This window comes from Eucyclogobius newberryi, unplaced genomic scaffold (assembly GCF_026437365.1).
Source record: "Eucyclogobius newberryi isolate DKJ021-1_F unplaced genomic scaffold, fEucNew1.0.hap1 SCAF_14, whole genome shotgun sequence".
NCBI lineage: Eukaryota > Metazoa > Chordata > Actinopteri > Gobiiformes > Gobiidae > Eucyclogobius > Eucyclogobius newberryi.
The window spans coordinates 15150281-15175221 of NW_027315768.1; the positions used below are offsets into that span (position 1 = coordinate 15150281).

The following is a 24941-nucleotide window of genomic DNA, read 5'->3' on the forward strand; positions in this document are numbered from 1 at the left end:
TGGATATTACAATTCAGAGAGATAAAGATCTTCCACAGATTGGATGATGCTGCAGTGAATTTCACTGCCAATTGCTGTTGTGTTACTTTTAGTGCCGGTTGGCAGCCAACTGTAAAGGTGCATTTACCGCACCTACTGTAGTTGAACATCTTCAAAGTATGTGTTTTATGCTGTACCGTAAAAAAAAAAAAAAGGAGAGAGTGAAAGAGAGAACGCTCATGTATCTGAGCTCAAATAATCATAAACCTTCAAAGCACTGTAGAAGTGCTGAGTCTGCTGAGAGCTTTGAACATTGTTTAATTTGTTTTTTACTGTTGCTCTTCAAGACAACCGCTGATTACAAAAATAAATCTAGATCTTTATTTGTGCCAAGTCACAGATGCTAACAAAACTAACACATGGATATTGTGCATTGCTACTCCGTGATTAAACATTGATTGACTGATTGACTGATTGACTGATTGATTGATTGATTGATTGATTGATTGATCGATCGACAAATTGACAAATTAGATCATTATTGCCAAATAATTCTGCTTTTTGCACAATTGGATTACAAATTGGTCAATAGTACAACTCAACAATCTCTTTTGACTACTTAAAAAAAAGTTGGTCTTACTTTGCCATACCTGAATGATTTTATTCAGATCTGGAACAAGTGACAGAGTGACCAGAGCTTCTACTAGTGGTTGTGCAGTTCCTTTGAGATGCACAGCCTTCAGTCAACAAGTGCTGTCAGTCAAAGGCAGAGAGCATCAGCCGCTCTAAGACAGTCTGACATCAAATGCTTTTAAGACAAACCTCAAACGTTGGCTCAAGAGGAACCAGGTCTTTAATCATTGATTCTGAAGTGTTGTTTAACTCTAATGTTGTCACTTGTATTGAACAGGCTGTGTGTGTGTCTGGCATATTTACATAATTTACAAATAAATTAATCTAATATATAAATGTGTTTAATTTGTGCTCATTTTCTTTTTGTGTGATACTGGAAACCAGCAACTACATCTACTGGTACGTCAAATTTGACCCACTGATAATATGGCTTAATTGGCAGGGGGTTTATCTGGAGTAATTTCATCAGCTAGAGGTTGAAAGTGTGTCTGTAATTTGTAAGAGTGGCTTGTAAATTTGTGTTTGTTATTTTTAAGTGTGCAACATTCCTGTGTGTCAAAAAGTCTCCTCTAATTACATTTTCCCTGGAGCCTTGCTACACAAAGCTGTTTAACCTTTTGCTGTGATGGTCATGAATTTTAGGCCATGTCTGCACAGGACTGGCCTTGTCCTAATGCAAACTGCAAGAGGTCACGCAAGTGCTCATTGTTCAGTCAGTGACCAGCACCAACATATTATTACTATTTGTATAAAAAAATAAACAACTTATTTGATCAGATTATGCATAAGTTAAATTAAATAAATAATACATGTGTTTACAATCACAAATTTGAATCAATCAGATAGTATTTGATCCTTTGTCTTCTGTGTAATATATGTTTCTTCAACTAAATAAACAAAGAAAAATTGTTTCTAACTGCTACTGTTTTTGTGTGTGTGTGTGTGTTTTGGCCCCTAGGCCTTATTAGACAGGACAGTTTTAGTGTGAAATTGGGATGAGAGAGAAGGGAGAATATGCTGCAAATTGTCAGAGCCGGAATTAGAACTCACAACACTGTGGTATATGTGCTGCTGCCTTAACCACTCAACCACCGGGCAGCACCAAACAGCTACAGAAAGAATGATTTAAAATGTCAAGGTTTCATTGCATAATCGCAGTAAATTAAGCACAAGATGTGATATCATAAAATAATTAAAACTGCAATATTAACTGAGATTACAAGTATCTAGTATCTGCAGCTAGACGCATGACGCATGATGCCAATAACTTCAGTGTTTTCATTTTTAAATCCGACCCTTCAACTCTTTCAACCTCAGGCAGGTAGTTATGGTCATTCCAGTGCCAGACCAAAGACCAAAGGTGACAAAGCCTTTACCCCCATGGGGTCTAAAGTTTAAGACTTGTGCTTAACTGATTGATTAAAGGTATTCTTTCCAATGATCATATTACCACAACCAGGGAGTGTCAGCTGCTGCAGATTTAGGTGTTAAACAGTTCTTCACTATTCACTGAACCTCAGAAAATGTTTATTGTCTTAAAAATAAGAAAGTTTGAAACTGAAAAGCATGTTTTTAAAATGATAGTTAGTACTTTAGTTCATTTGTATGTGTTTGAGCAGACCCCTGCCCTGAGGGCCGACAGGAGGCTTATAGTCTGCTGCAGGTTCCTCTTTATAAGGAGGAGTGTCCGTCCTGTTTCACTGTCTGTTCTCTCCAGAATGACAGGCAACACTGGCAAAGCTCCCGCTGAATCTGTGAGATAACTCCACTGCTGCCTCTGCAACCTTTGGACTGCGCTCATCACTGCTTAAGGTTAGATCACCAATTAATGAAATATCTCTTACTGTGTCTCACTGTTGCTAAAAAACAAGACAGAATGATTACATTTGCATTCATTGTTGTCACATGTATGTGTCTCCATAGCAGAAATAAGAATGCTTCGTTTGCTCACGTTGGTGCTGTTTGTCACAGCGCTGATCAACTCATGGACCCAAAGTGTTTTTGCCAATCGCCAAAGATCTCAGGCCAAACCAGTTGCACAAAGTCTTCAAGATGGACGAGGTGAAATATCATTGTGATCAATGTTTGGTATCGTTTCTGTTAAACTAGGTCAAAAGAATCTGTGGAGGAAAGCTTCAACTCTCTTTTTAAAGACCTAATTTATCCTCCCCAGCTCTTCTTGATGAGGACTGTACTGTGGAACTGTCCTTCTTGCTGGACAGTTCTGAGAGTGCCAAAGACAATCACGAACAGGAGAAACTCTTTGCTGTGAATGTGGTGGAGTCCCTGGAGGGTGTCCAGCTGCACGCCGGCCGGCGTCTGGGCTTGAGAGTGGCCCTCCTCCAGTACAGCAGTCATGTCATCACTGAACAAACCTTTAGAGACTGGAGAGGCGCAGACAACTTCAAAAGACGCGTCAATCCTATGGTTTACATCGGTCATGGCACTTACACCACCTACGCTATCACCAACATGACCACAATCTACCTGGAAGAATCCAGTCTTGGAAGCATCAAAATAGCTGTGCTCCTGACTGACGGCGTGTCCCATCCCAGAAACCCTGACATCTTCGCTGCTGTTGCTGATGCAAAGAACCAAGGAATCAATTTTTTTACTGTGGGCATCACAAGAACTGCTACAGATCCAGCTAATGTTGCACAGCTTCGCCTGATCGCCAGCTCTCCCACCTCCCACTTCCTCCACAACTTACAGGATGAAGACATAGTTAAAAAAATTGTGACTGAAATTGTGAGTAAGATATTCCCATTTTAAAACACTTCTGAATGAACTGTCCTTTTCTTTGAGCTGGCACATATTCAGAACTACTTTCGCCAACTATTTGAGTCTATGAAATCTATTTAAGCCTCAAAATGTATAATGTTTTGAGCACATCCCGTATGGATCGCTTTTGTACATTTGTGCAGTTCTTGAGGTTGGTAAAATTGTTTCATGATGCACCGTAATTTGCATCTTTAGATTTGCAATGAGAAGTTATACAAAAATGTATAATGTAGTCCACGTTTATCTTTTCTAACTTGATCATGTTTTTATTTCAGACAACTTTGGCTGATGAAGGAGTATGTATCAGTCATTTAATTCCATTTTACTTATACATTGACAGTACATTCAGTTCTGACAACTTATCATACAATATTCTACCCTTAGTGTCCCCTGGCTCAAAGATGCTCGTGTGAGAAAGGGGAGCGAGGAATCCAAGGCCCTGCAGTAAGTATTATGCTTTAAACTTCCCCTTAGGCGTTTTCTTTGAACTATCAGATAGTATCAGAATTGGCTTGACAAACTTATGATATTTTGAAAATGATAATTGCGCATGTTGACAACATAATTGTGAGCTATTTTGCTTGTGGGCAGTTTGTGGATAGGTGGTCCTGAACAACATGCAGGCTGCCCACCGATAACAACTGTAAATGAAAGACAACGACAACACTTCCTTTCTTCTAAATATGCGCGTTTGCATTGTATATTGTCTTTACTTATGTCTTTATTTATTGAAATGTCTTGTCGTTGGGATTGTCAAAATCTATAAATTCATACTAATCCATACTAAAACAAGTATCAAATATAGATATTAGATAAACACTTCAGACCCTTGTTCACTATAAATCTCAACACAAATTCCCACAAATTTAGCCCTAAAGAATACTGACACTATAAATCTTTTCGCGTAGTTCACACACAGACATGTCGTTTACAATTGGTCGTACAAGCAAATGTACATATGCCCATCTCAGCTCAGGTAGTTTAGAGTGATGTGACAGATAATGCTGGTGCTGACTGACAACTGGATGACAATTGACCAGGTGCTCGTTTCTAAACATTGCACAGATTCTTTAGACTTTTGACATGTTTTAATAGCTTTTTAGTCTCAGATATTGTCCAGGTGCAATTCAGAACAATGACCCTTAACCTTGTGGGCAAGACACATCATGTCTGCATTCACATCATAGCATTCATTGGCACACCTTATGTAAATCACTAGTTTAGTTAGTATAATGTTACATCAACAGTATATGTTTTCAAAATGTATACATATATGATTTATACGAGGTCACTTAAGCTTATTCTTAAACAGCACAGTTCCAAAAGCAGAAACTTTAACCCTGATTTTGTTTTGTTCTCCAGGGAAAGAAAGGTCGTCCTGGTGAATACGGAGCCTCGGGGGCAAAAGGCCAGAAGGTTTGCATTTGATTGACTTGTGTTTTTTCCAGTAGTATTTTCCAGTAGCCTATTACTTAAAAATACACCGTGTAACTTCCTGGAGGTGGGAAGTCTTCTGCATTACTCCATGTTAATACAGTTGAAAGGAACATACTAAGGAACATACTTCATGGAGACTGATATGTTTTATGCCATAATGTGGAGTCTCCTTCCTGCCATATAAGAGTCAGCTTTGTAGAGATGCAAACTCACTCACTATTTGTATTAACAGCAAAAAAACTGCTTTTAATTTTGTCGGTGTAATCCCTCATTCGTCCAGGCGTGTTCCATAGTAGAAAAAGCTTCAGTTGTAGTCATCTGGACTCAGTTTGAAAAAGTAGATGTTTCGACTCTCATCCAAGAGTCATTGTCAATAAAAGAATTTAGGTCGAGAACTCCGATATTAATACTATTCTGTGGTAAGACCCGCCCATTGGGAGGGCTAAGGTTTAATCTTCCTGTTATTTATAATGGGTTACTGAACCCCTGGAAAGGTAGAGGACATTCAGATGCTAATCAGGTACTCAGGGTGGTTGAGCCAGGGTCTCACAAAGACAAAGAGGTTTCTAATAGCCCATTAAGATTCTGAATAGGCTAGCTCGGTAGATACAAGGGGGGAGTTTCTGTTGAAACAAACAACTCTTTCTACTTCAGGAAGGCTCCTCCCAATGGGCGGGTCTTACCACAGAACAGTATTAATATCGGAGTTCTCGACCTAAGTTCTGTTATTGACAATGACTCTTGGATGAGAGTCGAAACGTCTACTTTTTCAAACTGAGTCCAGATGACTACAACTGAAGCTTTTTCTACTATGCTTTTAATTTTGTAAATATTTAGTACTAATTTATTTTGTGCTTTCAATTTAAAAGTCTTATCTCTAACATTATTATTGTATTAGGGGGATGCGGGTTTGAGTGGACTGCCCGGACGAGAAGGTGCTGAGGTAAAAGCTGCTGTTGCTTTCGATAAAATTGGCATGAAACATGTTTACACTGACATGTTGTCATCTGCAGGGCAAGTCAGGTTACAACGGAGAAAAGGTACAACAGTCACTTCAATTAATACCCATTGTTTCAGTTAATAGCCATTGTTTCAGTGTGATACTGTTAGACTGTTCAGTTTTAATTTGTAAGTATATTTAACAGGGTGAGAGGGGTGAGTGTGGCACTCCTGGAATCAAAGGTGACAAGGTACAGTATTCAATTTCACTGCACCTCCACCTTTGAAAGTATTGTTAAGTGTGTTGTAAAGGTTGTTATAGTTGTGCTTGATAACTTTGATGTGTGCTTTAGGGTCCTGAGGGGGCTATTGGAGGAAGAGGAATGAGAGGTCTGCAGGTCAGTTAACATCTAAAACACAATATCTTTCTGTGATTTATGGACAAAAACTGTAATGTGGGATGCTTAAACACATTTTTACACATACTTTGTCAGATGCCATTTTATGGTGATTTATTGCTCTTGTACAGGGGTTCCCAGGACCACAAGGTGATATAGGACCGGAGGGGCCTCAGGGGAAGCAGGTTGGTCTCCCTGGGGCACATCTGCACAAACCTATCTATTTTCCTGTCTTATTAGTTTAAATAAGAGTTTTACCACCTGTCTGTATTAACTATGTGGTAGAATTGTTGATTCATGTTTAGAGTGAACATTTGGCATTGAGCCATAGTCTCCCCATACTTATACTTATATTACACACTGCTAAAATGTTCACTCTAGTTTTTCTAATGACTTGTATCCTGTTTCTAAATACAGACCATACAGTGCCTTGAGCATTGTCGTTTAGGTGTGCTCCTAAGCCTACATGGAAAGTGTGTGCACACACTCACTGTCTAGGCTTGTGCTTGTCACGGTCAAGTGTCATGGTGGTCCTCATTTATCCTCATATTGATATATATCTTTAGTGAGTATAAGGCTTTTTTCTTAGATTTGATTGTGTTGATTTTGTAGGGTGAGCGTGGCTCAACTGGACCTCCTGGCATACAAGGGGAGACTGGCTTAGGACTTCCTGGACCAAAGGTGCATGAAGTTATAGCTCTGATCTAAATTGTTTATGACATGACTCACATTTCTCTAACTATTGCATAGTTTTGTGGGATAAAATCTTTAGTAAATATTTATCATCGTCAACTTTTGTGAAGAAACATAAGAATAAAAGTTGAAATTGACTCCTAAAACTTAACCCCCCCCGTCTGTTTTAAAAAAAATATTATTATTATTATTATTATTTTTTTTTTTTCAGTCCCGTTTTCATTTGTTTTTGTTTTTGCTCTTATTTTACCCCCTCTTCTGGGTGTTATTATTTGTCAAATCATAACTATTGTGTAATTTGTAGTATATGGATTTTGTGTCTTGCTTGGTAACAGTTGTGGAAATACCTCAGGACATAACATTGAAAAACTTCGCCAAAATTGTCAAAAAGGGAAGATAGACAAAAAATTTTGTAAGATTGTAAATATAATCATGTTCACTACATTTTAGCAAAATGTGTAGTCTTACCTGTCAAATCCATTCAAAGCTACAAAAAGGTAATGAGTATCTTTTTAATCTACTTCTGCTGCCCTAAACCTACAGGGGGATATGGGCTTTACAGGCCGTGCCGGCCCTCCTGGTCCTCCTGGATTGGGCGAAGCTGGCCCACCTGTAAGTGAAAAATGTTTTACTATTGCTATTTCAGTTGTTTCCTCCGCCGGTCAGTTGGGCGATCCCTTAGAGATAGGGTGAGGATCGCTCAGTCGCACGGGAGGAGCTCGGAGTAGAACCGCTGCTCCTTCAGCTAAGGTGGCTCGGGCATCTGTTCCGGATGCTTCCTGGGCGCCTCCCTGGGAAGAGGCCCCGTGGAAGATCCAGGACACGCTGGAGGGACTCAGCTGGCCTGGGAACGCCTCGGGATCCCCCCGGAGGAGTTAGAAGAAGTGTCTGGGGAGGAGGAAGTCAGGCCCCGGTCCCGGATAAGCGGAAGAAGATGGATGGTTGCATGGATGGATATTTTAGTTGTAATATCTCAATCTTAAGGGAGGAGAAGACAATTAACAGTGTAAAGGTTAAACAAGTTGTATTATTACTTAACTAGACCAGAATAGATCATCATTTTTGCATTTTGTTAATCCAAAACAGTGAAATAATATAAACAGATGCATTTACAATAATATTGCAACTCAGTACAGGAATGTGGGCGGGGATAAAGGGGAGGTGACATCATACATTTTCTGAACATTCAAGTCTCAAATGCAGGACAATACAGAATAAATTAAACTTGTAAGAATCAATCAATATACAACTTTTAGTAATTATGAGGGAACAAGATTAAATGTGAATTAAAATTAATTTTGCATAATATTCCTTTCCTTTAATCATTTTCATTTGCAGGGTTCTCAAGGACCGCAGGGAAGTTCAGGTGAAAGAGGACAAACGGGTGAAGGTTTACCCGGACCTAAGGTATGTTTGTTTATTGTTTATGTCATGACCAAGTAAAATGATAATAGTTGATCACCTATAGTAGACTTGTACTTACAGCTTTATGACATATTGAAAAAAGGGATATCATTTTGTGCTAGCTAGTGTGTCTATACTGGTGAGTGTATGGCCCGCCTTTGTCAAAACCAGATAGCTTTCTGCTCCATTTCACTGACACGCCACTCAAGTGTTCACCCGGGTGTTGCAGCTGTACTATATTTATGCTGCTGTTACATACAGGTCATGTACCATGTGTATTGACAGTTGAAAAGTGAAGATTACATTCTGTTTTGACATGTTTGTTTTACAACAGTGGCGATAAAGCCCATGTTATGACGTGCTATGAAAGGACATCCCGAAAAATTGCAGTGGGGTTTATTACCTGTTTATGGCTTTCATGTCTGAACCTGTGGGCTATATGTGCCGTGTGTTGCTGAGGGTTTTATAGAGACCTCCACACAGCTTTACATGTTAGAGGAAATGTTCAGCGATGTGTCCTCCAGCATATATCTAAGTGTTGTAACTCCTTTGAAAAATAAATAAATAGTGGCGATCAAACCTTTGCAACATTTGTTTTTTATTCAAGAACACAATCCTTTCAGGGATGCTGAAACAATCCTTTTAGGTGCCACAAAAGGTTGCCATTCTCTGAGCATTGAATCATTTTTGGATTTCTGACAAGAATGTGACAAGAGCTAACATGTACACATTCATTTAATCCACACAATCTTTATAGAGAACAATGCCAGTCAGTCAGTGACAGTTGACCTATTTTTACATCACAGGGCGACCGTGGTCTCCCAGGACCTAGAGGACCCAGAGGTCAGCAAGGGGTTGGACTCAAAGGAGAAAGGGTTAGTACAGAGTTTTCATTTATGGATGAAATGCCTCACTAAATGAAAGCATGAATTCAACATCTGTACGTCTGCATTGTTTTTAACTCCCAAACATCCTAAAATATTCTTCTGCTCATTTTGATATGATTACTTACAATACGGTATGTGACAGGGCTTTGTGGCTTATGAAATAAATACAATATTTTATCATAATACAGCCACAAAGTGTCAACATTTCTACATTTTCTACATTGTCATTATTAAAACACAAAACAACTGCTTTGTGCTGCAGGGTGAATTGGGCCCTCCAGGTCCCCATGGGCCAATTGGATCAACAGGTGTGGGCATTCAAGGAGAGAAGGTTGGTACATTTACAGTTTTACAGGATAAACTAAATGTCTCTATTGAACTTAACTGAATTGGTGTTCAGGGTGTGGAGGGGCCCCGAGGGCCCCCTGGAGTTAGAGGACTTCCAGGAGAAGGTTTACCTGGGCCAAAAGTAAGTTTAAACTGCTTTCCTTCCCATATAGAATTTTACCTGTGCATAATAAGAATTTCAGTGATTCCAAGTAAATCCAGAGAAAACAAAACTTACATTGAATGGTGGTGAAGTACTCAGTTTGCAACAAAATACACAAAAATATGGCATTGTCTTCCCTGTCTTCCACAGGGAGACCATGGTTTACCAGGAGAACAAGGGACACCAGGAGAAAGGGGCATTGGAGAGTCAGGCCCAAAGGTACTTTATGATCTAACCCAGCACTCATACTCGTTGGTTTGACTTATATATGCAAATACTGCAACTGTTTCAGGGCGAGCCTGGGGCTGCTGGATTGGCTGGTTTACCAGGTCTGCCTGGAGAGGAAGGGGCACCAGGACAGAAGGTACCAGGGAACATCAGCTTGATTCAATGCATCATCTGTAATACAAAACAATATTATTTTTATAGGGTGAACCGGGTTCATCTGGTTTAAGGGGACCAGAAGGAGCAGCAGGAGTTGGAATTCAAGGGGAGAAGGTAATTTATTTATTTTTTTATCACCAAGTATTAATATTAGTATTTTTGTAACAAATATAATGATACAAATATAGCCACAAGCGGCAATGATCGGCCCTCGCCACGCCGCCGCTGCCACGCCGCAAGAGGAGGGGGCGCTAACGCGCCCCAATTGTCCTTTTATTACGCCTACTGCTGAATCTGTGACGCTGTCACATCTTCTCCCCTTTGTTTTACCATCAAAAAGCAATTTTATTTTGAATTCTTGGCAAAATGTGCGGCTTTGCCGCACAGACACCGTGACTCTTTGAATAAAAATGTGGATAACTTTTGATGGTCCACCCCTGAAGATGAGTCTCACCAAATTTCAGGTTAATAGGGCTGACGCCCTAAGAGGAGTTTGTGAAAGTCTAAAGTGTAAACATGTTCTGGCGATTTCCCCATTGGAATAACATGAAAGGTTTCGGTCATCGTTACGGCAAAGCCATAACAATTATGACATGGGTCTCACTGACTTTTTTGATGGGGATGCCAAAATTGAGTTGTGTGTCAAATTTCATATAATTTCGCAAAACTAAATATTTAACCTCCATATAAAATCTGTAGGGGGCGCTGTGGCTCCAAATTAATTTATTTCACTTCAAGTAGGTTTAGGGCAAAGAGTTTAACAACTGATTCTAATTTGACGCAATTCGGACTTTATTTGCGCAAACGGCAGAAATGTTAAATTTGGGAGATTTCTGAAATTCTTGCTACAGTTTGCGGCTTTGCCGCACAGAGACCGTGAGAGGTATCAATGTAATTTGGATAACTTTTGATGTCCCACTCCTCAGTAGCATTTTCACCAAATTTCAGCTTTTTAGGGCCAACGCCCTGGGAGGAGTTCGTAAAAGTACGACGTTTGGAAAAACTCCGAAGTCATGTTTAGTCATTTTTGAAGCAATATGGCCGACATTTGGTTGGGCGAACGGCGTTGCCGTAATAATATTTTTTACTTCTCTTGTCACCATCTACCTCTGCGCCAAATTTCATGATTCTACGATCAGATTTTTTTTGGGTCATTTCCCATCTCTCAATGCATTTTTGGTACATTTGGGGGCGCTGACGCGCCAATTTTTTTTATTTTAGAAAAGGGAAATAGCCAGAATGTAGAGAGGCACGATTTTTAGAGGTGTGCAAATTTTTGTGACTTTTCGTCAATGTTCACTGGGTGAAAAATAGGGGTGTTGGTCCCGAGAAGAAAGAAAGAAAGAATAATTAAAGCCGCAAGCGGCATCCAACGGCCCTCGCGGGCCGCCGGCCTTCCGACTCTGCGCTTTCGACTTGATAAAGATGGCGCCCTTATTGTGTTGAATTAAAAAAGAACTTGACAGACGGCGACACATTGGACATGGCCAATCCAGTGCAAATGAACACAAGTGTCAGTCAAATTTGCTGCGCCGCCGCACAGAGACCGTAGCACTTGGAATAAAAATATGGATAAGTTTTGATGCCCCACTTGTGTAGATGATATTTTCCAAATATGAACTTGATCGGACAATCGCCCTAGGAGGAGTTTGTTAAAGTGTGAAGCGTAAAAATGTGGTGATTTGAGCGATTCTACGATTTTCCCATAAGGATAACATGGGATGTTTCTGTCATCGCTACGGTTACGCCGTACAAAATATGACTTTGGCTCTCATACTTTATGATCAGGATGGCAAATTAGAATTTTGTGCAAAATATAATGTCATTTGGAAAAACTCTACTGTTTATAGGCCACTCTGAAGGCCAAATAGTCAGAATTCTGGGAAACGTTTGCGGCTCCGTCGCACAGAGACCGTAAAAGCTATCCTTAAAATTTGCATAACTTTAGATGCCCCACTTGTCTAGAGGACGTACACCGATTTTGAGGTCGGTGGGCAAAACGCACTAGGAGGAATTCGTTAAAGTGTGAAACAGAAAAATGTGGATATTCGAGAGATTTACCGGTTTTCCCATAGGGATAACATGGGAGGTTTATGTCATCGTTACGACTACGCCGTAAAAATTAAGGCATTTGTCTGATTGGCTTTTTTGATCGGGACGCCAAAATAGAATTTTGGGTAAAGTTTAGAAAATTTTGGTAGAACTAATTTTTGACCTTCAATGTTAATTTAAAGGTCACTCTGTAGGGGGCGCTATCGCGCCCATTTAAATTTTGTCATCATAAACTGGTCCAAACTAGAAAGTTGAACAACTGATTCAAATTTGGTCCTAATCGGACTTGTTTTGATCAAATGGGAACAATTTTTAGATCTGCAATATTCCAAAATAAGTTGTCCAACTTTGCGGCTGCGCCGCACACAGACCGTTAAAGGTATCTCAAAAAATTGAATAACTTCAGATGCCCCACTTGTCCAGAGGACGTCCGCCGATTTTGAAGTCGGTGGGCAAAACGCCCTAGGAGGAGTTCGTCAAAGTTTGACGTGAACAAAATGGCTAACACAGTGTGTTTTCATTTTCAAAGGAAGACTGCGGGCATAGGGTAAGTCTGGGGGCGTGGCCACAATGATATTTTTTTTTTGTCCTCACGAGAGGAATGCGTGTCCCGAATTTCGTAGCTTTACGCCAAAGTTGACCTCGGGGCGTCTCCCATAGGCGCAATGTATTTTGACTTTTGTCGGTGGCGCTGTCGCGCCATTTTTTAACCCAAAAAAAAATGGCCCAGAAAAAACAAAATTTTTCGCCGATTTTGAATTTTGGGTAAAGTTTGGTGAGTTTTTGAGCATGTTCAGGGGGTCAAATTAGAGCTCAAAAAGCAGAAGAACAAGAAAAATAATAAAAAATATAGCCGCAAGCGGCAATGATCGGCCCTCGCCACGCCGCCGCCACACCGCCGCCACACCGCCGCCACACCGCAAGAGGAGGGGGCGCTAACGCGCCCCAATTGTCCTTTTATTACGCCTACTGCTGAATCTGTGACGCTGTCACATCTTCTCCCCTTTGTTTTACCATCAAAAAGCTATTTTATTTTGAATTCTTGGCAAAATGTGCGGCTTTGCCGCACAGACACCGTGACTCTTTGAATGAAAATGTGGATAACTTTTGATGGTCCTGAAGATGAGTCTCACCAAATTTCAGGTTAATAGGGCTGACGCCCTGGGAGGAGTTTGTGAAAGTCTAAAGTGTAAACATGTTCTGGCGATTTCCCCATTGGAATAACATGAAAGGTTTCGGTCATCGTTACGGCAACGCCATAACAATTATGACATGGGTCTCATTGACTTTTTTGATGGGGATGCTAAAATTGAGTTGTGTGTCAAATTTCATATAATTTCGCAAAACTAAACATTTAACCTCCATATAAAATCTGTAGGGGGCGCTGTGGCGCCAAATGAATTTATTTCACTTCAAGTAGGTTTAGGGCAAAGAGTTTAACAACTGATTCTAATTTGACGCAATTCGGACTTTATCCGCGCAAACGGCAGAAATTTTAAATATGGGAGATTTCTGAAATTCTAGCTACAGTTTGCGGCTTCGCCGCACAGAGACCGTGAGAGGTATCAATGTAATTTGGATAACTTTTGATGTCCCACTCCTCAGTAGCATTTTTACCAAATTTCAGCTTTTTAGGGCTAACGCCCTGGGAGGAGTTCGTAAAAGTACGACGTTTGGAAAAACTCCGAAGTCATGTTTAGCCATTTTTGAAGCAATATGGCCGACATTTGGTTGGGCGGACGGCGTTGCCGTAATAATATTTTTTACTTCTCTTGTCACCATCTACCTCTGCGCCAAATTTCATGATTCTACGATCAGATTTTTTTTGGGTCATTTCCCATCTCTCAATGCATTTTTGGTACATTCGGGGGCGCTGACGCGCCAATTTTTTTTATTTTAGAAAAGGGAAATAGCCAAAATGTAGAGAGGCACGATTTTTAGAGGTGTGAACATTTTTGTGACTTTTCGTCAATGTTCACTGGGTGAAAAATAGGGGGGTTGGTCCCGAGAAGAAGAAAGAAAGAATAATATTCCGATGCGAAAACAATGTTTCCCATTTTTCAAATATCATAAACTATACATTTTCGGAAAGCGCTCGCGCTTTCCTACCTCATGGTGTGGGTCCCTGGTCACTGACGGGTACTTTCGTTAATTTTGAGTGGGCTCCGCCCACTTTGTGTTTTTGGCCCTCTATACAGTAATAATGTTCAATTTTTGCATTACATGCTTATATGCACGGAACATGCAAGAGATGGGGAACGTATTCGTGAGCTACTTAGCGCAAATGAGTGCTTTATATGGGGATGACGACCGCTTCGCGGTCGTCATCTCAATGTAAAGTGCTCGTTTAGTGCGCACTTTTGCACGGGCTTCGCCCGTTTACAACGGTAATGTTCCATTTTCCTACTACTAATTAGTATGCACGGGGCGTGCATGAGTGAAGGAGTGCGTTAGTGAGTGTTTGGAAGTCGGCGAGCGCTTCGCGCTCGATTTCGTGCGCACTACGTGCGCACTTTCGCAGCCGTGCTTCGCACGGCCTTACGAGATTAATAGGCCTCTCGCCAGCTTGTGGCGCTCGGGCCTAATAATAATATTTTTAGCAAAAACAATATAGCCGTTTCCACTATAACAACAAATTATACATCGTTTGAAAGCTCTAAGCCTTCCCGATGCCGTCATGGGGTGGAATCATCATTACGAGCGCTTACGCGCTCGTCACTCCCTATTCTGTCGGGATGCCCCGCCCACTCCCCATAGACTTCCATTGATTTGAGCAGATACAAGCATGGCCCATGCCTGCGGCATGGACTCTCGCGTACGGGACGATGCCAGGAGGGTTTTTGGAGGAATGTAGCGCTTCGCGCTGCTGTTGTCAACAATTAGTGAATGGGCTACGCCCATTCACTAATTGTTGACTATTTCTGTCATAGCAGGAGTAAGTATGCATGATCCATGCCTTCGGCATGGGCTAGTTCACTGTAAAAAGGGCAAATGGCATTTGGTTAAAGATGTGTGATGTTTTGATGGTTTCCTGGTTGGACATGAGGCACCAGCTGGTTACATTCATATTCAAGGGCACTTTGGGCTCATGACAGAAGGGGCGTCATCTCAATGTAAAGTGCTCGTTTAGTGCGCACTTTTGCACGGGCTTCGCCCGTTTACAACGGTAATGTTCCATTTTCCTACTACTAATTAGTATGCACGGGGCGTGCATGAGTGGAGGAGTGCGTTAGTGAGTGTTTGGAAGTGGGCGAGCGCTTCGCGCTCGATTTTGTGCGCACTACGTGCGCACTTTCGCAGCCGTGCTTTGCACGGCCTTACGAGATTAATAGGCCTCTCGCCAGCTTGTGGCGCTCGGGCCTAATTAGCTTCCACTTTATCACAGGGAGATCAGGGTGTGAGGGGGCTTCGTGGGCTCCATGGACCTCCTGGAATCTCTGGACCCTCTGGACCAAAGGTGAGAGAAAGTGAAAGTATAAAGTTATCACTGATTACACAATCAATTATAAATACCACAGATTAACAGTAAAAGCTTGGACAACATGTTATCATAATAATTGTATTGTTTTTTAGGGTGAAAGAGGGATCCCGGGTCAGCAGGGAATTCTAGGACCACCAGGTCGTTCTGTTACTGGTCCAAAGGTAAAAAATAATAACCAGACCTAATTTCAATGTGAAGACTAAATAGTTAACATCCAGTTGTCCATAAAGTAAATGTTTATGTCTTTTTAGGGTGATGTGGGTCCTATCGGGCCACCTGGGCCTATTGGGGAAACAGGTTTGGGTCTTCCTGGTCCAAAGGTACACCATTTAAATTACACTTCAGGTACATATTAAAGATGGGTCATCGTCATGTTTTATCTCATTTTATCAGGGAGACCGTGGTCAAACTGGCCTACCTGGTCCATTAGGTCCGAAAGGTGAAGGCTTTCCTGGCCCAGTGGTGCGTATGAACGTCCATACAAAACCAATGACATAAATAACATCACATTTCTGTTGATTCCAGGGTCTTCCAGGCCTTCCAGGCTTACAAGGTGAACTAGGACCAGATGGAATTGGCATTCCTGGTCCAAAGGTGGGTGTCTAAATTACATTTGGATTTTAACATTATTATTGTAAAAAATGTAAGTAGTGTACAAAATGATGAACTTTGTTTCTCAAGGGGGACATTGGCTTCAGAGGACTTCCCGGTTTGCCTGGTGCCCAAGGAGAGGGCACACAAGGACCACCAGTAAGATTTATATCCAATATTAAACTTTTCTTACTGCACATTTCCTACATAATAATAAATCAAAATCTTTAAGGGCAATGTTGGACGACCAGGACCCTCTGGCCCAGTGGGACCTCCAGGACAAGGAATTCAAGGTCCAAAGGTGATAATCTTTAAGACAAAACATAGTTACAAAAATACATATAAATTAATGAAACTCTAGCAAGACTTATACTTAAGTTCAATTCAATTTTAGGGAGAACCAGGATCTCAGGGTCTAACTGGGCCAAGAGGACCTCCAGGAGAAGGTTTAGCAGGACCAAAGGTAACAAAGTCCAACTTGGTTGATTTACTACTGGCAATAAATGTGTATGAATTATTACTGTCATACTGTCATCGCAGGGTGATCGTGGATTACAAGGAGAGAAAGGACTGAAAGGAGTTAAAGGAGAACTGGGAGATGCAGGAATTCCTGGTGATGGTGTAAGCGAAGTTATTCACACTATGATTTATTTGTTTCTGAAAACATTAAATAACAAATAAATAACTAAATTAATGTATTAATTACAGGGAAGGCCTGGAATGAAGGGAGAACCAGGACTCACAGTATGCCTATTTTAATCAATTACTGTAAAAAAAAAATGAATTAAAAAGAGGTATTTATTTAAGGGATTTATTCTTGATTTATTTTTAGAGAGAAGATATCATCAAGCTCATCAAAGAAATCTGTGGTAAGACATAAACGAGTGAACAAAAAACTGCATGGGAAATATTGGAAAAAAATATAATATTTGTCTTTTTTAACTCTAAGGATGTGGCATCAAGTGCAAGGAAAGACCTATGGAGCTTGTGTTTGTTATTGATAGTTCAGAGAGTGTTGGCCCTGAGAACTTCGAGATCATCAAAGACTTTGTAACAAGGCTGGTTGAACGCACCACGGTCGGAAGAAACGCCACTAGAATTGGCTTGGTCTTGTACAGTTTAGATGTCCACTTGGAGTTCAACTTGGCTCGCTACATGACCAAACAAGAGGTCAAACAAGCGATACGAAAAATCCTTTACATGGGAGAGGGCACCAACACCGGTACTGCCATCAGGAAAGCCACTCAGGAAGCGTTCTACAGTGCCAGGAGTGGAGTGAGAAAAGTTGCTATTGTCATCACTGATGGTCAGACGGACAAACGAGAGCCTGTTAAACTTGACATTGCTGTGCGCGAGGCCCATGCTGCCAATATTGAGATGTACGCCTTGGGTATCGTCAACTCCTCTGATCCTACACAGGCCGAGTTCCTCCGAGAACTCAACCTCATTGCATCTGACCCTGACAGTGAACATATGTATCTTATTGACGACTTCAACACTCTGCCAGGTGATGATACTAGAAATATTAAACCTCTTATAATGTTATGTTCTCACATTTATATTTTTCATTTACTATTTTAGCACTGGAGTCGCAGCTCGTCAGCCAGTTCTGTGAAGACGAAAATGGTGCCTTAATTTACAGTCACGTCACCAATGGACACCGGAATGGCAACAATGCAAATGGGTTTGGCGTCAATGGAAACTATGGGCATGTAGACCATAATAACGAATACAACAGTCATGGTAATAAAAATGGTTATACTCATGGAAAGAATGGAAAAAATAATCACTTTAATAAGGAGGACAACTATGACAAGCACGTCAGCATCCGAGGCCGTGGGGATACTTTCACCCTGCCCATCAGCGCTGATCCTCTACCAATTCAGGTTTGTTCTATAATTTCACCTTTACTTTTTATGCATAATGAATGCAGTTACGTGCTAATCTTGTGTTTGTTCCAGGTGGAAGATGATGATGAAGGTGAGGATTTAGATCTAGCCCAAGTACAAGGAGTAAACACAGTGGCTGTAGTTTCCAAATCTGCAACTCTAACACCTGTTAAAGAAACTGTAGAAGCCAGTGAAGTGTTGACATCATCAGATACTTCATCATCGTCCTCAATAATAATAGCCACACCTTCAATATCGTCCTCATCAATAAAAATAGCGACGCCTATATCTTCCTCATCTTCATTACTATCCTTAGCGACATCATCTTCAACAGAAAAGTCTCCAGAGTCATCAAGATTGAAGTCTGAGTATCAATCTGTTTTGAATGAAGTTATAGTTCAAGGTCAGTATCTCTTGTGAACTAATTTGGTGTAAAACAAAAATCTCACTGACCATAATAAGCCATAATGGTTCTTACATTTAAATTGTAACCTACAAACTTGTTATATTTCTCCAGAGACCCTTGCTATTGATCCTCGTTGTCACCTGACCCTGGAACAAGGCAGTTGCAGAAACTACACCATTCGTTGGTACTATGACAAACAGGCAAATTCTTGTGCACAGTTTTGGTATGGTGGCTGTGGTGGAAATGGCAATCGTTTTGATATAGAAGACGAGTGTAAGAACACTTGTGTTCTAAAAAGAGCAGGTAATGTCATGGGAACATACAGAGAATCATAATATCACATTATACAAAAAGCTTATTGTTTACTTTTACCTCCACAGGTTGAAAAAGAAAGTCACAACAAGACAAAATGTGAGACGGATATGACTGCTAAATCACTGAAGTGTTTCAGAGTCAGTGTCAGTATTCAGAAATATGCACCTTTGTGTTTTTATGCTCACTTTTTTTCTTTAAGACTGAAGAATATTTTTACACATATACCAAATGGTAAACAAAACCATGTATAAATGATTATAGTAGGATATATAATCATCAGTTTCCCCTTAACAAAAAAATATTGTAAAAATATTTACTCGTATATTTTACATTTATATACGGTTTACATTTACAATTACAGACATATAAAAATTAAGCTCTGATATTAAAACGTGTTTTAGTAATATGACTGGCAGCAGCTCTTTTGGCACTGATTTGGGTTTGATAATTTGAGTATGTGAAATAAATGTTTTATAGAAAAAATAAAATATTGTAAAATAAAAAAGTCTCTTGTCAAATTATATCTCTATCAAATTCCTTGCCTTAAACACAACACAACACATTTTTTTTGATCGTTTATTTCAACGTATTCGCAGTTTAATTAAAAAGTCACACGTTAGTACTTTGTCCATTTTGCTTTCCGTCTGTTTCCATAGTGATTTGTGACGCCGGGACAGCTTTTGCAGATTTGCAGCGCAGACAGCAGCTTATGCGTTTATTATGTGGATGATTATTGTTTAATAGCAAAACCACACAGTCATGTCGTCGGCATTAGATGCACTGTGGGAGGACAGGGATGTTAGGTTTGACATCACTGCGCAGTGAGTAACCTCATTATTCTGTTAGCCAGCAAGCTAACTTTATGCTAACCTACGCGTTTAGCTAACGTTACCAATTTACCAAAGTAGCTACACAACATGTAATAGCAGATACCCAATATTAATTACAACCCATAAAACTGTATTTGTAAAAAAAAACAATAATAAAAAAAAAAAAATCTCTGTTCAATATTTAATCGGTCATTCTTCACAGACAAATGAAGACTCGTCCAGGGGAAGTGATGATAGACTGCCTGGACTCAATAGAAGACACTAAAGGGAACAATGGTGATCGAGGTACATAAATAGTAAAACACAAACAATAGCATTCGTTTTAATTATCAACACAAATTAGAGACTCCCTTTGTAATGCAGGACGACTGTTGGTGACAAACCTGAGAATCATCTGGCATTCCCTGGCCCTGCCAAGAGTCAATTTATGTATGTCAAATTTCGCCATTTTTAACAAGTTTAGCTTTTACCAATCAGCAACATTTGTACTGATATTTTGCAGCTGTGGGTTACAATTCCATCATAAACATTACAACACGGACCGCAAACTCTGTGAGGCCATTATCTTACTGTATTGCAATTATAACTACAAGCTATAACAATTGTATTTTTTGTTAGAAATTAAGAGGTCAAACCGAAGCACTTTATATTTTGACAAAGTCCAACAACACACGATTTGAGTTCATATTCACAAATGTGGTGCAAGGAAGTCCACGTCTCTTCACTTCTGTTATTGCAGTGCACAGGTAAAACAGGAGACAAAGACAAATTACCCCGAAGACACTCCAAAAATTTGAATACATCTATATGTGTTTGTCTCCAGAGCATATGAGACTTCTAAAATGTACAGAGACTTGAAACTGCGAGCTGCTCTCATTCAAAACAAGCAGTTAAGACTCCTGCCTCGTGAGCAAGTGTATGACAAAATCAATGGTGTATGGAATCTGTCCTGTGACCAGGTAAATTCACTTAACTTACCCAGGAATGGCACAATGATCGTACACTCGTTAATCAAATGAACTTCTTTGTTTTAGGGAAATCTCGGAACATTTTTTATCACCAATGTTCGGATTGTCTGGCATGCAAACATGAATGAGAGTTTTAACGTCAGCATCCCATATCTTCAGATTGTACGTTTCTTTAAATCAGGTGAGCAAACTAACCTAACTCCCTCTGCACAAAAAGTCATGTTTTTTTTCTCCTAATAGTGGTCAATCAGAATAAGAGATTCAAAATTTGGTTTGGCCTTGGTAATCGAGAGTTCGAGACAGGTAAGTCCTCAACATTACTATTTTTACCATTTAAATTAAAAAAGTCCTCTAATTCATGCCTTTTATTAACCATCACTAACCACACTTTAGAGCGGAGGCTATGTGCTGGGTTTTAAAATAGATCCAGTTGAGAAGCTTCAAGATGCTTTGAAAGAAATTAACTCGCTTCATAAGGTTTTTTCTGCAAACCCCATCTTTGGGGTTGATTATGAAATGGAAGAAAAGGTAAGATGCCAGTATTGTTGGCAAATAATGTTTTCATGACACTGATAAATATAAATATTATAGCCACAACCATTGGAAAGGCTCACAGTGGAACAGCCTCCAGACGATGTGGAGATTGAGCCTGATGAACAGACGGATGCTTTCGCTGTAAGTGTATCCAGTTAAACAACCTGTGGATAAAATGAGACTGGATATTTGCTTGATAAGTCTTATAAAACGTTGAAATGTTTTATTTTACAGGCTTACTTTGCAGACAGCAACAAGGTTTGTTATGTTCCATCACTAGTTCTCTTTTTATTTAAATATCTATTATTTTAATCCAGGGGTTGTTTCTTTTTCCATTTGGTTTCAATAGCAACAAGACCGGGACCCTGTGTTCTCAGAGGATTTGGGCCTCGCCATTGAAAAGCTGAGGGATGGATTTACTCTGCAGGGACTGTGGGAAGTCATGGGTTAAAATTATGTATGAGAGAATGTAAGCTTTTATTTATAGAATGATGAACAAATGAATGTCCTTGTCATAAATGTATTTTCAGCCATCTGTAGCTTAAAAATAAGTTTTTATGTGAAAATTAACCATGTGAATAGTTTGTAGTAATGAAGTTAATACAAATTCCATTTATATTAAATACATAGCAATTTGAAATTATGTTAGGGGTACAGTCTACAGTATTATGTACAGTATGTGAAGTTATTACTTCAAATAGGATTTGAAGAGAAATAACTTTATAAAAAATAAAATAAAAAATACATAATATTAAGAGGCTGTGTGCTATTGATAAACTGTCATTTGGAAATGAATCACTAAAGGTTGTACTGAAATGTATTGAGACAGGACAGACCTGTGTTAACGCAATACTAAAACCATAACTAAACATTGTACTAAGTAACCCTCTCACAATAAATATTATATTGACTTGTTTAATTTAAAAAAATGGACTCTCTACTTAAACTATTCTAGTATACATATTAATTTAATATGTTCTTAAACGAAAATGTATAAATAGGACTATTATTAATTTAAGTTACTGTGTCACTGACACAAGTGGAATAAAATCATTCATGATCTTGTTATAAAACATGTACTATTCCAGTCTGCATACAAGTTGTTCTTGATCACTACGGTGACAAGTCTTCACAGTTGTTTTGCTCTGTGACAGCTGTGTGGGCACTCTGACTCGGCCAATGTGAATTCTTTTTGAATGGGGTTGTTGGCTATATTTAGAAGGGGCAAGGTTATATTGAAGTGCCTGTGGACCTGCCCTCCCTATAGTTCTGTGTTCAGCTGCTGGAACAGTCAGTTCGCTTTTTTGATCAGCAAGGATGGACCCCCAAAGTCTGAAGGAAGATCTACAGCTTTTCCAGAGTACATTGCTTCAAGATGGACTAAAGCAGCTTCTAAATGAGAATAAATTAATAGACTGTGTGCTGAAGATTGATGACAGGAGCATCCCTTGTCATCGGCTGATCCTATCAGCATGTAGTTCTTATTTCCGTGATTTTTTCTTTTCAGAGGATGAAGGGGAGTCTCAAGAAAAGGAGGTTGTTCTAGAAAATCTGAATCCAAATCTTATGGAGGCAATTGTGAACTACATGTACTCAGCAGAGATTGACATCAACGACGACAATGTCCAGGAGATTTTAGTGATCTCAAATCGCTTTCAGGTCCCTTCTGTGTTCACAGTGTGCATCAACTACCTTCAGAAACAGCTGTCGCAGAGAAACTGCCTGGCTGTCTACAGACTGGGCTTGATGATCAACTGCCCCAGACTGGCAATAGCTGCTAGAGATTACATTGCTGATCGCTTTGAGCAGTTGTCAAAAGAGGAAGAATTCCTTGAGCTTGCTCCACATGAATTGTTTGCTATAATTGGAGCAGATGCCTTAAATGTAGAAAAAGAAGAACAAGTATATGAGGCCTTGCTGAAATGGGTTAAGAAAGACAAAGCAAATCGTACCAAAAGTTTGAGTGAGGCGTTTGACTGCATCCGCTTTCGTTTGCTACCGGAAAAGTTTATCAAAGAAAAAGTAGAGAAGGATGAACTCTTTAAGGCTAATGCTGAGATACAGACAAAAATCAAAGCAATAAAAGATGCATTTGGGGGTAAACTCCCAGAAGTTCAGAAGGGCCCAGAAGGAAGTGATGAAGAGGGAGGGAAGTTGCCTGGTTATTTGAATGATACTCGGCGGTATGGCATGTTTGCTAAAGACATGATTCTGATGGTCAACGACACAGCAGCTGTGGCCTATGACGGACTGGAGAATGAGTGCTTTCTGGCAGCTATGTCTGAGCTGGTTCCACGAAACCACGTCAGCCTAGTGACAAAGAAGAGCAACCTTTACATCATAGGAGGGCTTTTTGTGGATGAAGATGAACCGGAAAACCCACTGCAGTGTTACTTCTACCAGGTATGATACTCACTATTTGCCCCTTTCATTATTATTATCATCATTACATCATTATTGCTTTGTGAGTGTGTCTCACAACATTTTAAATGAAACTCCCATAAACATCAGGTGTGTAAAGTGCCATCTCATTTTATTGATATTTTAATTTAATTCAATTGATTTAAAAATGTCATTGAATCATATTTTGTGTTTCCCTATCTAATATTATTTGAGAAGCGATGCAAAGAATTTTTAAAAATCAAATAATATTTATTTGGGCAACACAAAATATGATTTAATGACAATTTTAATTTCAGGCGTTTTACTCTATCCAAGCAATGACAGGATTTTATTTTTCAAACGATATGTCCATAATAACATTGAATGTACTTTATTTCAGCTGGACAGCATTGGTTGTCAGTGGGTTGCTTTACCTCCCATGCCTTCCCCAAGATGTCTGTTTGCTCTAGGAGATGTGGACAATCTAATCTTTGCTGTAGCTGGTAAAGACTTAGAAAAAGATGAGTCACGTGACACAGTCATGTGTTATGATATCGAGTAAGTTGAATATATTTTAAAATAATAAATTATTTTGTTAACTCTTATTCTGTTACCCATAATCTTTCAGAAAAATGAAGTGGAGTGAATCGAAGAAGTTACCTCTGAAAGTCCATGGACACTGTGTTGTCTCTGAGAATGGGCTGATTTACTGTTTAGGAGGGAAAATGGATGACAAGTAAGGGAACATTCCACCAAACAAAATACAATAACCGTTTTACTATTTTAAAACATCTTAATTGTGTTTTATAAATTTTAAGTAAAACAATCGAAAGGATGTTTGCATACAACCACAAGCGGGCGGAGTGGAAGGAGTTGGCCGGTATGAAAACTCCTAGATCAATGTTTGGAGCAGTTATCCATAAAGGGAAGATTATTGTGGCAGGAGGAGTCAATGAAGATGGGCTCGTATCTGGGTGCGAAGTCTATGACTTTGGAACTAACAAGTATGTGCATATACTGAATGCAGTAATTAATGCTTTTTCCAGTACTGATAACTTACCAATTTGATGTTGTAGGTGGTTGCCCTTTCCAGACTTCCCCCAGGAGAGGAGTTCAGTCAGCCTGGTGAGCTGTGGTGGGCTGCTGTACGCTGTAGGAGGCTTTGCCATGGTAGTGAATGAGAACAAAGAGTGCACTCCGAGTGAGATGGTTGATGTTTGGCAGTAAGTTTTTATCCAACAGCCTCGTCCTATTGTTTTATACATATTATACATACATTTTGTCTCTAGGTATGAAGAAGACAAGAAACAGTGGATTGGTCTAATTAAAGAGATGCGTTATGCGTCTGGAGCATCTTGTGTGTCAATGCATTTGAATCCAGCCAAAATGCCAAAGATGTGAAATAAAGATATTTTTTGTACAGTATAAATGTTTTATCAGGAAAGCACCAACAGCATTGTTTCGAACT

At 39.7% G+C, this 24941-nt stretch overlaps 3 protein-coding genes across 3 annotated transcripts; all 3 read left to right on the plus strand.

Annotated features, from left to right (window-relative positions):
- Positions 1-2318: 2318 nt before the first annotated feature.
- On the plus strand, positions 2319-19264 carry col28a2a (collagen, type XXVIII, alpha 2a). Its single transcript, XM_072444411.1, has 36 exons — positions 2319-2424; positions 2539-2673; positions 2786-3360; positions 3669-3689; positions 3778-3837; positions 4756-4809; positions 5729-5773; positions 5844-5870; positions 5976-6020; positions 6123-6167; positions 6299-6352; positions 6780-6848; positions 7404-7472; positions 8199-8267; positions 9071-9139; positions 9414-9482; positions 9552-9620; positions 9792-9860; positions 9934-10005; positions 10071-10139; positions 15463-15534; positions 15651-15719; positions 15810-15878; positions 15952-16020; positions 16084-16152; positions 16240-16308; positions 16382-16450; positions 16544-16612; positions 16690-16770; positions 16858-16893; positions 16982-17018; positions 17099-17656; positions 17731-18035; positions 18111-18441; positions 18556-18747; positions 18825-19264. The coding sequence occupies exons 2-36, from the start codon at positions 2547-2549 to the stop codon at positions 18827-18829; spliced, it is 3777 nt and encodes a 1258-aa protein (XP_072300512.1). The 5' UTR covers positions 2319-2424; positions 2539-2546; the 3' UTR covers positions 18830-19264.
- Positions 19265-19405: 141 nt separating this feature from the next.
- bbs5 (Bardet-Biedl syndrome 5) lies at positions 19406-21812 on the plus strand. Its single transcript, XM_072444023.1, has 12 exons — positions 19406-19580; positions 19792-19874; positions 19953-20018; positions 20092-20141; positions 20208-20335; positions 20413-20548; positions 20624-20719; positions 20798-20860; positions 20951-21085; positions 21149-21232; positions 21326-21349; positions 21441-21812. Exons 1-12 carry the CDS (start codon positions 19519-19521, stop codon positions 21540-21542), a joined length of 1029 nt encoding a protein of 342 aa, XP_072300124.1. The 5' UTR covers positions 19406-19518; the 3' UTR covers positions 21543-21812.
- A 540-nt stretch (positions 21813-22352) lies between these two features.
- On the plus strand, positions 22353-24902 carry klhl41a (kelch-like family member 41a). Its single transcript, XM_072444413.1, has 6 exons — positions 22353-23494; positions 23874-24031; positions 24102-24209; positions 24292-24477; positions 24550-24696; positions 24763-24902. Exons 1-6 carry the CDS (start codon positions 22409-22411, stop codon positions 24872-24874), a joined length of 1797 nt encoding a protein of 598 aa, XP_072300514.1. The 5' UTR covers positions 22353-22408; the 3' UTR covers positions 24875-24902.
- The last annotated feature ends 39 nt before the right edge of the window (positions 24903-24941 follow it).